The 17258-nt window shown below is 43.0% G+C and overlaps 1 protein-coding gene across 5 annotated transcripts in view; it reads left to right on the forward strand.

Annotated features, from left to right (window-relative positions):
- Positions 1-17258, forward strand: part of ASIC2 (acid sensing ion channel subunit 2) — an 811363-nt gene that overhangs the window by 677342 nt on the left and 116763 nt on the right. For all 5 annotated transcript variants that reach the window (XM_088442348.1, XM_088442313.1, XM_088442324.1 and 2 more), the window contains exon 3: positions 3672-3799. In XM_088442348.1, the coding sequence (XP_088298474.1) occupies positions 3672-3799 (128 nt within the window). The remainder of the gene's footprint in view (positions 1-3671; positions 3800-17258) is intronic.

Raw genomic sequence — 17258 nt, forward strand, 5'->3', positions numbered from 1 at the left:
GCAAAATTGAAGTGCCCAGTTCTGCAAAAGCCAGTGACTGGTAGTGTCTCAAGCAAACAGATTTGCAGCTGTAACCACAGCAGAACATGAAACAATGGGGTGAAGATTTTCTATTGCCGCAGTATATTTGACAGAAGGCTCTGTAATGTACTCTATAGTTTTCCTTTAAAATAGAGACTATCTAACTTTAATAAGAAAAAGCAAAAAAAAAAACAGATGTAAGCATGGGTTTAACTACCAGTCTAGTGGCTGATTCCAGAGCTGGCATCACCACTGTGCTATATCAGCCATTACAAGGAGATTGAAACCCCTTTTTCGGGCATTAGCTCACACCTGGATTAGGGATTAAATATTGATATCCCAATACAGTATATTAATATTCAGAGTTCGATCTTAGGGCCTGATTCAACACGGATCGCAATTGCAACAGCCGACGCAGATCGCGTGCGCAGGCCAGGATTGTGATAGCACTGCGATCACGCATGCAGACAGAAAGCCATCGCAGCATCAGTGACAGGATGTCAGTGTTTGGGGGTGGTGACGAGGGAGTGGTCGGAGAAATGCAGGCGTACCTGTGTGTTTGAACTTTGAACGGCGTTTCCCGGGCATGCATACATTAGCCACTGCAACGGCATTCGTAGCTGGAGTACTCACTGCGTGCAACGAGATTTGCAATTTCTGAGACAGGTCAGACCTGCTGTAATTCTGCATCACGGGCCGATGTTACTCGATGTTACAGATGTTTACGCAGGACTGCAAGGTCTTACGGGTGTGAGATAGCAGTAGTGGGGCGTCTCTATGCTGGCTGAGTAGTTACAAACATTATTTTTGCAGCAGAACCGCATGCGTAATTGCACCTGAGATCGCAGTTGCGATCTGAAATGAATCAGGCCCTTAGTCCGATTTCCTATGATGTACAGGTAATGCGATATATCAGCCGAATTGATAATATCCTGGTGATTCAGAAAGAAATACAGAAGTAATAAAAATCAAGAAAGAATACGTGCAGTATGTGAACATGATGTGACTTCTTCACTATATTCCAGAGACTGGGGGTCTGATTCAAAGTTGGAAGCAGACGCGACCACGTCTTTTGCCTTAGTCACAGTGGCGTATCTATAATGTGCGCAGTGTGTGCGGGGCACACGGGCCCCAGGGTCCAGGGGGGCCCCGCACCGCACACCCTGCACCCATATTACTTTAAACTTACCTGACCGTGGTCCCTCGTCGGGTGTCAGCGTTCCTCAGAACACCGAAAATGGCTTCCGCTGCCATTTTTAAGGCATTCTGCGCATGCGCAGTAGACTCTGGGCAAACTCTAGTGCCCGGAGTCTACTAATGCTCCGGTGGCTGGCTAGCCGCATCAGTCAGCTGCCGGCCACCAGGGAGAGAGGAGGGGGCCCTGCACAGGGGTTGCACACGGCCCCCTCCTCTCTTAAGATGCCCCTGCTTAGTCGTACCTACGACTTTATGTTTATGCCACTACAAATGCCTTCCCTGGTGTACATCCATGCTTACAAATGTTCATGGATGTACACTCACAGCGTCTATTGATGTTGCATTACCCTTTGGTACACCTTTAGATGCACCATCGAAACTTGCACCAGAAGGTGCAGCTTCTCCATCTGAGTATGGCCTCCTATGTGAGTGGTTCATCGTCTCAGTATGCAACCGCTTTCAGTGGCAGTCATGGGGTATATCTGCAGGGCTAGTTTCACTTGCCCCTGGGTGTAAGTACTGTATCTGTACACTAGATGGAAGTACTGTGCTTATCCTTAGTGTCTCTTTCCTTTACATAAATATACACAAGGTGGTCGTACTATAGCACAACATTGGACTGTTTTATTAGGTTTGTTTTATAATCCTATCAAAGGTTCTTTGTTGTGAAGAAAATAAACTAGAGTATCCTTATGTAACATATGATGTTTAATAACTGTATTTACTTTCTACAATGTGCACATATTGCATTTCCTCCTTATCACTTACAGTAGCTCATTACAAGAGCGATGCTTTCTATTCCATTCTTGTTGCATGTCAGGTCCATCTTTCTTTTGCAGAAACACCTGGCGAGATCTGAAATAGAAGATATGAGGATAAACATGCTGTGCAATACATACAAATATTCCCAGATTAGTTTGTGTTTACATTAGCTATAGGGCACTTTACCCTTTACACTGTCAATGAATGCACCTTTTCTTGCTGAATAATGCACTAAGCAACTTGACAAAATATATGTTAGAAAAATGAAAGATTAGACGAGGCATTGTCAGGTTTGTTCCTAGCTACCGTATTCTGATGCCTTAGGCAACCACAGAAATAGCACCCTTCTCATCGCTTATACATATTACCATAATCATTTTTATCTTGTGTATATTTAAAAAACAAGTACTGCAATTTCTAAGCGTTATTTAACTGAACAACAAAGTAAATACCATGTTTTTCAAATTTTTGCATAAAAACATTTCGCCATTTTTCCTTTCTTGTTGTACCCTGAGAACTCTGTGCCTAAGGCGGCTGGCTCATGTGGTCTCATCATAGGCATAGCTGAAGCCTACAGTAGCTCAGTGCTTTGGAGATAGCAGAGGTAGGGAGGCAGTCAGACATACATGTGGGAAATCCAATGGGGAGTGGGCAAATGTGGAGGTGTTAGAGAGACCCTGGGGGAGAGGGGTTGCCAAACTATACTGCCTTAATTCTTTTGAAACCAACATTTATCACATTTTGCCGTTTTGGGGTCCTTGATTAATGTTATACAGAAAGGATGTATAGAGAATTGTAACTATGTTAAGTTTCTTATTGTGCTAATATACGGTGAAAGCAAAGTAAAAATTTTAATGAAACATTAGATTAAAACAATCATATTTGATAACTGCTCGACAAGACTATAAAGCAATAAAATGAAGATTGTCACAAAATATTTGTAAATATTAAAATTTCCCATTTTAATAAATTGTAGTGCTAAACGATATCTTTAGACCCAATTTTGCAATTGAGCAAATTCTAAGACCGTTCACAATGTGCACATAACAGTTCTGACTGTTCATAATTGCCAAATGATTAATTACCCAGGTTTACTGCACATATTTATAAGTACTTCTACACTCTCTAGAAATGATCATTCTGTTTTGATATTTTAATTTGTGTTCTAAATTCTAATGAACTGTTGTAATGAAACTATAGTGACAAAAGTAAGAGTGAGTATGCAAAGCCTGTATCAAACATCATGGCTCAGGGTAAACATAAAGGTGCATACACACACAACGATTTTTTGAACGATTATCGTTAACGATATCGTTTATCGTTCAGTCATTGAAAAAATTGTTCACTTTCTAAGTTAAAACGATGAACGATTATCGTTCATGCGCGTTTGTAGTTCAGGCAGACTGACCAACTCAACGATTTTCATTAAGGGAATATGCAAAAATTGTTTGTAGTTCAAAAAAATCGTTCATTACATTTAGTAAATGAACGATTTTAGTAAACTATTTTCGTTCATTTTTCCCTTGAAAAAATTTACGAAAATCGTTTACTAAAATCATTAATTTACAAAATCGTTGTGTGTGTATATGCAGCTTTAGATTCTGCATTTCCAGTGTGTTATAGATGAGACAGTTGTCCTGTTTCCAGCTGATCACACTCATAGCACTTCACCTATTTTTTTCTCTCTGCAGAAGAAACCACTTTCGAGGCTGGAGTAAAGGTTCAAATACACAGCCAGTCTGAGCCTCCTTTTATCCAGGAATTGGGGTTTGGTGTGGCCCCCGGATTCCAGACCTTTGTGGCAACTCAAGAGCAGAGGGTAGGTGGATTTTAGTTCTTTGTTTTATCTGCATGTGACAATTATTTTGTGTGTATACACTACAACTACAAAAAATGGAATCACTAGGATTTGTTGTAAGATATGGAGGAAAATCAATTTGGTGCAAGTTTGCAAAAGGTGTTAAACTTGCACACTTTGCCTTAAATTCGCACACTTCGCCTTCATGCACACACCCAAGATGCACATAATTAAATTAGAAATGCCAATTCACACTACTCGAGGTCAGAGTGAGCAAATTTTGTTCAAAACGAACAGGGAAAATTGCCTGAAAAAGTGATGACACCTTCCTGGACCCCAAAAAAGTGACAACTTTATTAGCAGAATCATATAGAAGACTGTGAGTGGGCATAAGGAAAGTACTGTACAAAGGTGTCAAATGGCTGATCTGTGCATTTTAAAAAAAAAAAGTAAAATAATGTAAAAATCTGTAGAATTTAATATAATTACAAAGGAATTAAATGGAAAATGCAAATAAAACTGAAAAAAAAGATGATTTTAGGGTAATTTGAGGTGAATAAAAAAATGTAAAAATATAAAAATCATTTTATTTTTTTTTAAATAAGTAGTTTAATTAAAATTGAGGTGCATTATTTAGCTAAAAATCTTGTTTTGGGGTAATTTAAGGCCATTTATTTTTTCACCCCAAAAATTCCATGTAATTATTGGCCTAAGCAAGCTAATTGAAAACTTGCAAATGCCTAATTAGTCATTAGGGAGGGGTGTGAGAGGGGTTCGGAAGCAAGTCCCGACATTTTTTACCTCTTCACCTGCTCAGGGGGGTGCAAAAAAAAAACAGGCAAATTTACGCTGAAAAAGAAATACTAATTTGGAATTGAATTGTAAATGTAATTCACAATGCGATTTTGCCATGAATTTGCCTTGCGGGACTATACTTGTACCTAATTGAATTCCCCCCATAGGGCTCTATTCATTAAGGGACCAGGAGAAGCAGTGCTCATTTAGTATCCAACTTACTGTGAGTAGCAGAGGTGGATACTAACACACCAGATCAATTAAACATTGGGCCTGATTCAGACCCGCTCGTGAGCGCTTGCAAGCGGGTCGATGGTGCCCAAGTTCGCATGCGCACGACGGAGGGAGCTCCGTCGTGCGCATGCGCGAGACCTGCATAGCGACGGACAGCTGTCGCTATGGGTCTCGCACCAAAGGGGGCGTGCTGTCGATGGTGAGTGACAGCACGCCCCCTTTGGTGGGCGTGCCAGGGGCGTTGCTGCCCAGACTGAGGCGTTCCCATGGGAACGCCTACCGTCTGGGTCTGGAACCACTGACATCACTAGTGATGTCAGTGGGAGTGCTTTTGGCTCTGATGGAGCCAAAATCAGTCCAGGGCTTGCGGTCACCGAGACCCTACCGCAGGGTCTCATCGTAAGCCCGATGGTTGCGATGGTCTTGACCATCGCGACCATCTTTTTGGCCGCTTGCATAAGCTGTGGGTGGTCACCCACAGCTATGCGAGCGGCCAGGAGGCCGCTCCAATTTTAGGTAGGAGGGCCCTGATTCAGAGCGAGTGCTCTGGTCAGAGCGTCCGGCTCTGAATGAGGCCCATTGCTCCAGTGCGGAGACAGCTGATCTGAAAATGACCTGTCGCTGCGTTTCCTATCACTGCTACAAAATCTTAGCACTGCCAAGTCTGACTCAGTAGTGTTAGTGCATAATCGTGAACTTGGGTTTACTCATGCACACAAAGCTCCAGAAGTCCTGTGGCCGAACAGGGGTGGAGGGATACAAAAGGATCTCTTTTCGCATAGAAATGAGCAGGGGTCCAGGGTAGAATCCCGCTGTAAAGTTCTGAAAATGCAGTATTTTGGAGCTTGATTAATTTAGGTACCCATACTGTTGTATGGGGACAGCAAGCCAGATCATGTATGTAAGGTAAGCAGGAGCTATTCATTAGTTCTACTCTATTACCTTTATAATGAATGGCCTCAATATTTCATTTCTGCAAAAGTAGGTGAACATTTTAATTTCCTTCTACTTTTGTAGAAATTAAGGGATAATTAGTAGTGAGATATATCCTGAGCCACATACTCTTTAATTCATACTGTGCACTGACAACAAGAGATCAGAATGTGACATTTGACTTCTCTTACTGAATGTATTTGCTCTTATAATTTAGACATGAGGATCATGGCTCTCTTTATGGTTGGCTAGACATTGTGCTATTGAGAAATTATACAGCAGAGCTTAATGAGCCTCCAGTATAGAGAGCAGAGGAGCTCCATCATGTCTACATTAGGATATCATCACTCCTCGCAATGTTTAAATGACTCACAAATGAACACTGCCTATCACTGATTGATGCACTTGTGGAGACAGAGAGGTGCAGGTCTGGGAGAGATTTCCAAGGGAATGTTCCTGTATCTGCCTCGATAATGAGGCTGCAAAATTATTTTTTGATTGATAAACTTTGTCCATGCTTTATAGTCAGATGGGGATAAAGCCTAAAAGCTAGTTTCACCTTGGATTTTACTTGTCATACTACATACAGCACGTGGTAGTAAATAGTAAGCTACACTCAAATAATTGTACAAGTCAGCTTGCCTTTAAAGGAAAGCATTCAGGGGATGACTCATAGGTGGACACAAGTGTCCAATACGCACTGCAAATGCATCTCGCTGTTTACCGCCAGGACATGCAGATCGAAATTGCATGGAGATCGTTTCTGGGTGGTAAGGGGGTGCTGACACCAGCGGCCATGAACCCTTGGTTTTGGTGCAGTGTACGATGGTTTGGCCGATGGTACGCCGATAGTGCATGAGCTGGTGGGCATCTCAATAGGAAGAATAAAAAGTCACAGCCGCCACTACAACTACGTCCATCTCTGAATCCGTCCCCCTTCCCCCAATGAAATATTTAAGTGTTGGATGCAGGAGGTATTAATTACTTTTGTTTCATATAGATATACAGTGTTCCTATATCAGTGTGACAGGAGCCTCACATCACTATTCTGTGTTGTTGAGGGATCCTGGTCCTTCCACTATGAAAGCTAAGCTAGGTACTCACCTTAAGATGGTGTGATGCGATGTAGAGATCTGGTGTACAGCACAGCAAATGGGACGATTCAATGAACAACAGATTGGGCATACACACTATACAATGTGTACAATATATATACAATATAATATATATTACGTATATATCTGTGTTGGGACGATATATCGGACAAGAGATGATATAGTGTGTACCTAGCTTTAGTCCCTGGTGTTCTGATTTTACTTTCTCACATCGTAATATGCCCCTGTCACATGCAGCTGTCACATAATCACTCAAGTGAGATCCCACAAGATCAGATTCCTCACTGTAATGAGCTGCTGTAAACATTCTGGTATTCTGATTAACTAACAGAAAGTTTGTAATAGACGATCAGGGGATAATACAATAGTGTACTCAAGCCTTAGTCAAATATACTATAAAAACACAATGTGCCTCACTAATGACTGGTATCCAACTACATTCTCAAGAATTTTAGATCAGCCCACAACATTACTGCTTCCATTGTGTGAAGGTTATGGATACACTCGCCAATTGAACCCAGAACATACCTAAAATGCTTTGCTAGATAATGGCTAGATCATATGTTAATACGATGGATTTGGGTAATAAGATGTGTGTGAAACATAAACGGCTAAGCCACACCCTTTAATGGTTTTTGGGGATTTTTTTATTGTAACATTTCGCCTATTTGTAGTTTTCTTGCCATTTTAAGGTTGGCTATACCAAAGCATTTATTATATTTTTTGTCGATTTTTTTTTTTTTAATTTTATACAGTTTTATTTCAAATTCTGTAATTTATTGCTGATTTAAATTCGTCGCTAAAGAATCACATTAATATCTTAATCAGTCTTTTAGATATTCAAATTTAAAGAGCGTTTCGGACAAAGGGACTAAGCAAATCACATACTGTATATAAGATTATTATTATTAATGAAAAAATTATTGTTATTGTATTTATATAATATACAAGTGATGGTGATATATGTCTACACTCCTGTAAATAATATACTGTATGTAAACATTGAGTTCTAATGTTATCAATTCATAATTATAATTATAAAAGTTACAGCAAGCCCACAATTTAACCAAAAGGTCTGATCGGCTACCTCTCCCAAGCGCAGAAATGCCCAAAGTGTGCAATGAATTTTACATTTGAAGGAGGGATAGTGCTGTAAAATAATGTACTGTATTTTTTTGTCTTCACTCTTCTCATGTTATTTTACTGTTCTGATATTTAACTCATAGAGACCATGGTTTGTTTAATATTCTTCGATCTGTCAAGTAACCTATCTCAATTTGTGCTGCTTCTATTACCAGTTTACATGGCTCTTGTAGTGATAGCAGACAGAGGAGACCTGATTCAGGCCTCTCTTGCACAGGTGGTGCTGGGAGAAGTCTTTGTGATCTTAGGGCCCGATTCAGACCCTCTCGCTAGGCTGCGTTCACACGCATCCTGCCAATGTTTGCAATCACTAGTCCATGCGATTGTGGAGCATTCGCTCGCTGCGTATAGCCAGTTCGCTAGCTAGAGTGACAGGACGAGCTGTTTGTGGGCGGTGACGGGATAGTCAATGGAAACGGGGGAGTGGTGGTGGTGCGAACGCAGGCACGCCTGAGCTTCTTAACGCCATTTCAGAGGCGTGTATAATTAAAACGCAGCATCATACTACACGGTCACATGGTTGGTTTACACACCGAAGCACTCGCAGTGCTTGCGGTAGGGTATGGTCAGCCACAAGTGCTGCGTTTGCTTCCGATGTAACCGATGGTTGCATACACATCCTGGTGATGATGTGCATAAGTGGGCGTCTTAAGACAGGCTGGTGGGCGTCTGCATACACACCGCAATCGCATGCCAAGTCATAGTGCCTTGCTGCGCGATCGCAGATTTGCATACTTTCACTGCGTGCGAACGCATTTAGCGAGCGGCTCTGAATCGAGCCCTTAGTGCAGTGATGACACAGGAGTTCCTCTACACAAGGAAGCAATAAATTGATTGCTTTAAATACCATGTACTCAGAGGCGTCACTTACCTCCATGGCACCCGGTGCGACAGGAGTAGCTGTATTGCACGCAGTAGGCGCGCGTGCCCGAAAGGGGTGTGTGGCTTTGTGGAAAGGGGCATGACCTCATCTTGCGAAGCCACGCCCCTTATGTGTGCCGATCTTGGGGGCGTTACCGCCTCCCATTCTCGGCACACAGTGGGCTTCCCCAGCGCTCCTGCTGGGGCAGCCCACATCTCTCCCTGCCTCTCACCATGTCATGGTAACATCATCCCACGGGGTGACACCAAGCAGCTCTGCTATTTTGGTGTCACCCCCTCGGATGGTGTCACCCAGTGCGGCCCGCACCCCCCCTAGTGACGCCAGTGCATGTACTGCAATTAAGGTGATGAGAATAAAAGAAGACATCTGGTGGTCTCTTTGGATCCCCTTGATCTTATGCTCCTAGCAGTGTCACTGCCATCAGTAGGGTGCTGAATCCCCCCCCCCCAACCGCAGATCCGTAAATTCAGCTTTGCAATCCCCTCCTCGGCTATCATGTACCCGATTCTTACTTGCCATCTCAAGCCCATGGACCGTCCACTTTGGCATATGGGTGTCTGGTCAATTCTCTTGAGAGTACTGGACAACCACCCACATTTTGTGATCCTCTAGGAAATTACAGGAGAGTAGGCAAGACCTGAACCCTACACACAAGTGTAGGAAAGACATTTCCCCTAGCAGTTTGTATTGTAGTTAAGGGAACACTCGCTTGGGTGTCACAGGGTTAATTCTGAAATTGTTTAATGATACTCAGTAAAGACAGAACACATGTACATACTGTAGGAAGATCGCCTCATACATGCAACTTGTTAAAATCTGTGAGCAGAAGACTGGGGCCTGATATTAGATAAGTATTTGATTATGTTTAATCTGTTTTAACGTATAATGCACAGAATATTAATTAATTTGAGACCCAGAGATAAGCTAAATTGCATTGGAGCGTTCATTTTCTTAACAGCAAGATGTTCTTTTGTAGGTCAATTGAAGAACGCTGTGTGAACCCACTTGGGTTCTCTTACAGAGGATTTATAAAGGCAACTGCTTGTACTTAGCTCACTATCAAAACACTCATTACATTCTACAGGAAATGGCACTCATATATTTTTTAATGTAGCAAGTAGTAGACCTGATTGTGACTACACAGTAATAACAATAGACATTAAAGCTTGTATGTTCCCCTAACGTGTATTTCTCGGCTTCTCTCAGTGGAGAACCACTTATGTATTTATCTGTCATACTGTCAACAATCAGAGCAAGCGTTGGAGTGGAAATTGTATAGGACAAAAATAATACAACATTGGTTGTGCATACAGTAGGTACACGCACAGCGGAAATGATCAGTATGGCGTTTTATAAATCTATTTAACATATTCAGAACAGGAGGTAGTTTTGCATTGGTTGTGCTGGGAATACCTTTTTTATTTCTAAGTTTAAAGAAGCAAATGTTTATAACATATTACTTTTATAATATTTTATTTGTCTCTTTATTTTATGAGCATATGATAAACACTAAAAGGAATAATCACAAAATACCATAATTACAAATTTTCTGAATTCTTACTACATAGTTACTTTTACAGAATTAGCGCAGCTTTAGAATATAGAACCAAAATTGTATAATTTAGTTCTCCTGACTACGGAAATACATATCTAAACTTTTTGCAAGGCAGCTATAGGCACGGCTGCACATTCAGCATGTGGGTTTGGGATACATAGCCCCTTCCTTACCAAGCAGCACATCCAACATCTAGACTGATATGTAGCTACATAATTATCTGCAGAATCTAATGTTTCTCATAAAATCCATCCGTTGTTTCAAACATTTCACCTCTGAACCATTAGCAGGTCTATTTTAACAGCATTGTAGGCCCTGTGCAAAGCAATGCACTGGGGACCCAACCCACCCATTCACAGTAATAAAAGTGTAAACGGTCAATAAAATTAAATCTTTATATCTATTGGTACTTTCAACAAAATCAATGGTTAAACATAAAAAAAACATGTTGTAAAGCGAGAATTACGGACTCCATCTCACTGTTCTCCCGCTTGCAGTGCAGTTCCTTCTCTGCACTGCAGCTGTGATTAAAGTATGGGGAGACCCATGAGAGACGGGGCCCAGGGGGACATAAAAGGCAGAGAATGCTGCCTGGATGCTCTGATTATGTGTAATTCACCATCAGAGCGGCCAGGGAGCATCTTTCTCTGCCCGCCTCTGAGCTCTGTGCCTTATGCACAAAGCAAGTGGCCACAAACCCCATGTAGATGCCCCCGGCCCACCCTTGTTTGAAGGCCCCGAGCATCATGGGGTCCTGAGCAGCTGCTCAGTGTACCAATATGTTAAAGTGGCCCTGACCATTAGGTAAGGTATTTCTTTATTATTTTTTGCAGTGTGGCTGTAAAATATGTAGTCCCATGTGTCAAACTAATATTTTTCTGTAGATTAGAATCTTGCAAGCAGGGCCCTCTGAACTCTTTGTCTGTCTGTTAATACTCAGGCCTAAAGGTAATAGCCTGCGATTTTGGCTTAAACCACTAGATTTAAAGCAGCGATTTTGCCTTAAAACAAATTGCCCCTTTAAATCGAATGTCTTCATCACCGAAATGTCACTGCTGTGTTTGACCCAAATTGTAAAGTGGAGCAGAGTATTCTGGTACTATATAAATAAATAATCATCCAGCTGCTGTGAATTAGGATGTATTCCTGTATTCTTCCTATGTAGGCATGTAATAGATATACTATTCTGTCTTGATTAGATATATTGCACTACTTAGTGTGCTATATGAAATACAAAGCAATCTTTTATAATACAGTTTGATTGTAGTCGGTTATGATACATTTTTCTTTTGAGTTTAAGCTACTTCAGTAATGTGAATTAAGTTTTTGTGACCTGTGAATGTGTTTCGGGTTTTACTCTGATCCTAAAATGTGTCAAGTCTGTCTTGAAAAGGGGTACGTACTAGTCACAAATAAGCTGACTCAAAGCTACTGTATGTAAAAATATAGGGCCTGATTCGGACCCGCTCGCAAGCAGGTCGATGTTAGGCCACTGCGCATGCGCACGCCGGAGCCGGCTCCGACGTGCGCATACGCGAGACCCGGCTAGCGACGGGTGCCCCGTCACTCCGGGTCTCGTACCAAAAGGGGGTGGTTGTCGATTTTGATCGACAGCTCGCTCCGTTTTGGAGGTGTGGCATGAGGGTGGCTTCACAAACGGAGGCGTACCCATGCGAACGCCTGCCGTTTGTGGGTGGCCCCACTGACATCGCCAGTGATGTCAGTGGGAGAGCTTCCGGCTCTATTAGAGCCAGAAGCTCTCTGGGGCTTGAGGCCACGAGACCCTACCACAAGGTTCTCGTCGCAAGCACGATGGTTGCGATGGTCTGACCATCGTGACCATAATCCTGGCCGCTCACAATAGCTGTGGGTGGTCACCCACAGCTATATGAGCGGCCAGGAGGCCGCTCCAAAAAAAAACAAAACGCCCCGATTCAGAGCGAGCGCTCTTTCAGAGCGTCCGGCTCTGAATCAGAGCCATAGTTCTTTGTCTTCCAATAGCATCAGTTATACTTATACACTTTGGGGCAAACACAGGATCTGCAAGGGGGGTTCCGTATATGTATGCATATATATACTGTATATCACATATCAGCAGTAAAACCACCTGCTTAATATTGTGTAGGTCCCCCTCATACCACCAAAACAGCTCTGGCCTTTTGAGGCATGGATTCCACCTCTGACACTAGCAGCTGATCCTTTAAGTCCTGTAAATTGTGGGGTGAGGCCTCCTTGACCACAGCACATCCCACAAATGCTCTATTGGATTGAGAGCTGGGGAATTTGGAGGCTAAAGCTGGCTACACACTATACAATGGTGTGACCCAACGATGGTGCAATGTAATGATACATCGCGCACACTGTACAAGCTATGTATTGTTACATGCTGCATGTAACTGCACCATATCATTCATTGCAATATCCCATCTGCCGTGCAGAACAGCAGTTGGGACGATGACATAAATGACCATCATGAATGAAGGACCAGACAAACACAATATATGATGTGTTTGATATATCGTTCCAATCCGCGTCGGGATGATATATCGTATGGTACATTGCATATTGGTTACCCAGCTTAAGTCAACACCTTGAACTCTTTGTCATGTTCCTCAAACCATTATTGAACAATTTCTGCAGTGTGACAAGGCACATTATCCTGCCACCACATTCCACTGCCGGCTTGCCTTGTTCCCATAGTGTATTCTGGTGCTATCTCTTTCCCAGGTAAACGATGCACACTCACCCGGCCGTCCACAAAATGTAATATAAAATTAATTCATCAGACCAGGCCAATTTCTTCCATTGCACCATGGTATAGTTCACCTGCCCATTGTAGGTGCTTTCAACAGTGGACAGGGGTCAGCATGGATCTGACTGGTCTGCGACTATGTAGCAAGCTGCTATGCACTGTGTGTTCTAACGGGTTAGGTACGGGATGCTGGCGCTCGGGATCCTGGCGGTCAAAATACAGACGCCACGACAGGGCTAGGATACTGACACCTGTCGGTCGGTATCCTAACCCTTCTCCTAACCCTCCCTTCCCTGTGCCTAAACCTAACCTCCCCCTCACTGCACCCTAAACCTAACCCTCCACCCCTAGTGCCTTAGCCTAACCCTCCCCCTAACCCCACTACTTACCTACGGAATGCCAGGATTCTGACAGGTGTCGGGATTCCAGCGCCAATGTTCTAAGTTCCAGCATCCTCTTTCCCGGGATATTGATCGGATCCCATTCTAACACATTTACATCATTGCAAGTATTAACATTTTTAGGTAGCTCTTCTGTGGCTTTGCTCCCCATGCTTATCAAAAATGTGGGTCCGGGAAGAGGCAGCCACCCTTCCCCCCTGTGTTTCTGCGACTACAGCCCTGCAGTGTCTCTCCAACTCCAGCCAGCCCCAGGGACAATTCTCCTGTGTCTTCTGGCTGCTCCTCTTCTCACTGTGGCTGGCTCCTCTGTCAGTGGTGCGGCTCGCAGGGGCATATCTATAATGGGTGTGTGGGGCACACGGGCCCCTGGGTCTAGGGTGGCCCGCACCGCACACCCATAGTATTACTTACCTTTCCGGAGTCCCATGTTGGCACGGGGGTCTGGCACTGTAAAAAAGACTGGAAAATTACTGCCGCAACCATTTTCCTGTCGTTTGCGCGAATGCGCAGTACAGGGAAAATGTCTGCTGCTGCCATTTTCCCAGTGACCTGCGCATACACTAATGACTCTGGGCGCACTCTAGTGCCCAGAGCCTATAACTCTGGCGCTGGCCGCACACAGCTCAGTGCGCTGCCGGCCGCCGGACAGAGAGGACGGGGCCTGTGTCGGCGACTGCACAGGGGCTCCCTCCTCTCTAGAAACGCCTCTGGCGGTGCACCTTGTCTAAAGAAAACAAACAAACTTTATTGTACCAGGCAGCCACCGGCAAGCAGCTGCCTAGACGGATCCCACAGTAATGGATAGGATAGATCCATCTATATCCGCTGCCTGCACCCTGTAGTGATCAGCAGGTCACAAGCAGCGATTATAGCTGGATCTCTCTGTAATCCCCTGACAGCTGGTGCCAGGAGGCCAATGCTTCCATGGCCTCCAGGAGTTCTGCTACTGTGCAGCTCTCCAGCTATCGTGGGAAGGAGCCAGGGGTGGTCCCCCTTCTCTGTCCAGGCCCAAGACTCCAGTCCCGGCAGTCTCCCCCTGATGGTGGACCTGCACATCAATGGGCTTTGGGCACCCATGACCAGGTCACTGGTTCACCAGTTGTCTTTCCTTGGATAACTTTTGGTAGGTACCAACCACTGCATACCTTAATACCATACAAGACTTCACGTTATGGAAATGTTCTGACCAAGTCGTCTAGCCACCACAATTTATCCCTTGTCAAAGTCGCTAAGATCTTTATGCTTGCCCATTTTTCATGTTTCCAAAACATCAACTTCAAAAACTGTTCACTTGCTGCCTAATACTTCCAACCTGTCATGTTTTGGGTGTTTAGATCCGAGTTCGAGTTGGGTACGGGATGCCGGTGCTCAGGATCCTGTCGCTCAGGATCCCTAAACCAGCAACCCGACTAGGTTAGAATACCAACACCCACAGGTAAGTACCCTACCCCTAAACCCAACTCTTCCTCCCCGCAGCCTAAACCTAACCTCTCCCCTCACCACCTAAACCTAACCCTCCTCCCTGCAGCCTAACCCTTCCACCCGCAGTCTAACCCTCCCCTTAATGCCTAACCACAGCACCTAAGCCTCCCCCTAATCCCAATACTTACTGTCGGGATGCAAGCGGTCAGGATGATAGCGCCGAGATTCTGACTGGTGTCGAGATTCCGGTGCTAGCACTCTGAGCGCCGGCATCCTGACTGCCAGGTTCCCAACTACATCCTGTCCACATGGTTTCATGTGTATAGCCTCTACGCCCACTGTTTTTTCCATACGCAACCGTAATACCATGCTGGTTGCAAAAAATCTGTACCCTCACTTCAGAATAACACACAACTCTGGCTACATACCCACGACACCCGCAGGAAGCAGTGTCTTACACCCGTATAATTAACAAGTACCATACGGTACATATAAGTGTTTCAAGATTCCAGGTAATATTGAACCAGCTTTTATATACTGTATTTGTCAATGGGTTTAATATGTAATGCTTTTAAGCAGTTGAAACCTTACCTTAAATACATTTAGTTTGATAAATTCCTTTAACCTTTGATGGCGAATTTCTGAATAATAAGCATAGTTGGCCAATCGTGCAGAGCATGTGGCCAACATAATGGGGCATAATGATTCAATCCTAGTAAATTCAATTTATTTTTTATCCTGTCTGAAAACCTGGTGTTAGGATGATTGTTGTAATGATGTGTATGCAGTTACTGACACCATAAAGTAATACATTTACCCACAGCACAAAATTGCTAAATCCCATCCAGTTAGACCATCCACATGTGTGAAGCTTTTTATTCTAGTACAGTGCTATTTATCAATTAAATGGAAATCATATTACTGTATGCATATTTTCACTTCCATTTAAGATTTTTCTATTTAAGCTACGTTTATTACATAAAAAAACCTTACAGTTATTGGGGACCTTTATAACATTATCTGGCTGCATGGACACCTGCCATAAAAGCTGCTATGTGCTGTTAAGATGATACATTTAATCAGGGACCTAATGTCTCACTCTTTACCCCATGCCCTTTTTCATGTGAAGACACAAAGGCAGACACTGATTGTCTTTCTGGGGACAGTTGTAAGGACAGGGGAGCGGACGTGCACCTTGTACTTCATTAGACAATTAGGGGCAGTTGAGCAAATAAAGCAGCACTACAGATGTTTCCTTGTAGTTCTAAAGAAACCTGTTTAATAAATATGTAGGTACATTATGTTGATGCATTTTGTGATATAAATTTTCACTAACATCTTAGCCTGCTATTTCCTGAGCATCCAAGATCTCTTCTATTGTTTGATTTCCTGTTTACAACTTTTTTTTTTAATATTATTTATTTAGCAAAAACAAACAAATATGTTCACTGTGTATAAAAATCCTTCCCCTGAGATGCTTGTTGAATGAATTAATATACATGAAAGCCTCAGCTCCCTGTCTCTCGGCCAGACGTTTTACAGCCTTGTGCTTTTCCCATACCCACTGCGCACAACACATAGAGCCAATGTCAGGCTTGCTAGGAAAACACAACAGAAAACATTTCATCAATTACTATGCACAGCCCATCAGCTCAGCAGATTGCTTCAAGCGGACTAATTGCTGTGTTAACCAATTGATTTATCTGAAGGTTGCTGCTTTCTGATCTATGTTTAATAAAACAGAAGTTGCACATAAAGAAGGGTTACAAAGAGGAAGTTAAAAGGGCTCCCAAAATGGGTGAGCACATCAGGGAAGAAAGATCGCTGGGGGGCACCCAGTATGCCCTTTTTAATATAGAATAAATTATCAGTCTCCATATACAACAGCTGTATTTCATGCACAGTTGCATCATTTCCACTGCTGGATTATAAGTATGTACTATCGGCAACACCCTTTCCCCTTTTGATCTCCATTTTTTTTCTACTGTGAGTAAAACAGTTTTGTGCTTTGGATTGAAAGTTTCAGCAGCAAAATGTAATTAAAGTATCACATTTAATTAATGTGTCAAATACCAGAATATTGTAGCCTGTGCAATATTATAGAAATGCTTTCCCACTGACAGGTGCTGAAAAACATACCTGTTATAACAGACCTAGCACCTCGTTATTATTTTAAAAGAAAATTAGGGGTATATTTACTAAAGTACAGGTTTTTGAAGTGGAGATGTTGTCCATAGCAACCAGAGT

Source organism: Taudactylus pleione, unplaced genomic scaffold, assembly GCF_031769625.1.
Source record: "Taudactylus pleione unplaced genomic scaffold, aTauple2 ptg000018l, whole genome shotgun sequence".
NCBI classification, from domain to species: domain Eukaryota; kingdom Metazoa; phylum Chordata; class Amphibia; order Anura; family Myobatrachidae; genus Taudactylus; species Taudactylus pleione.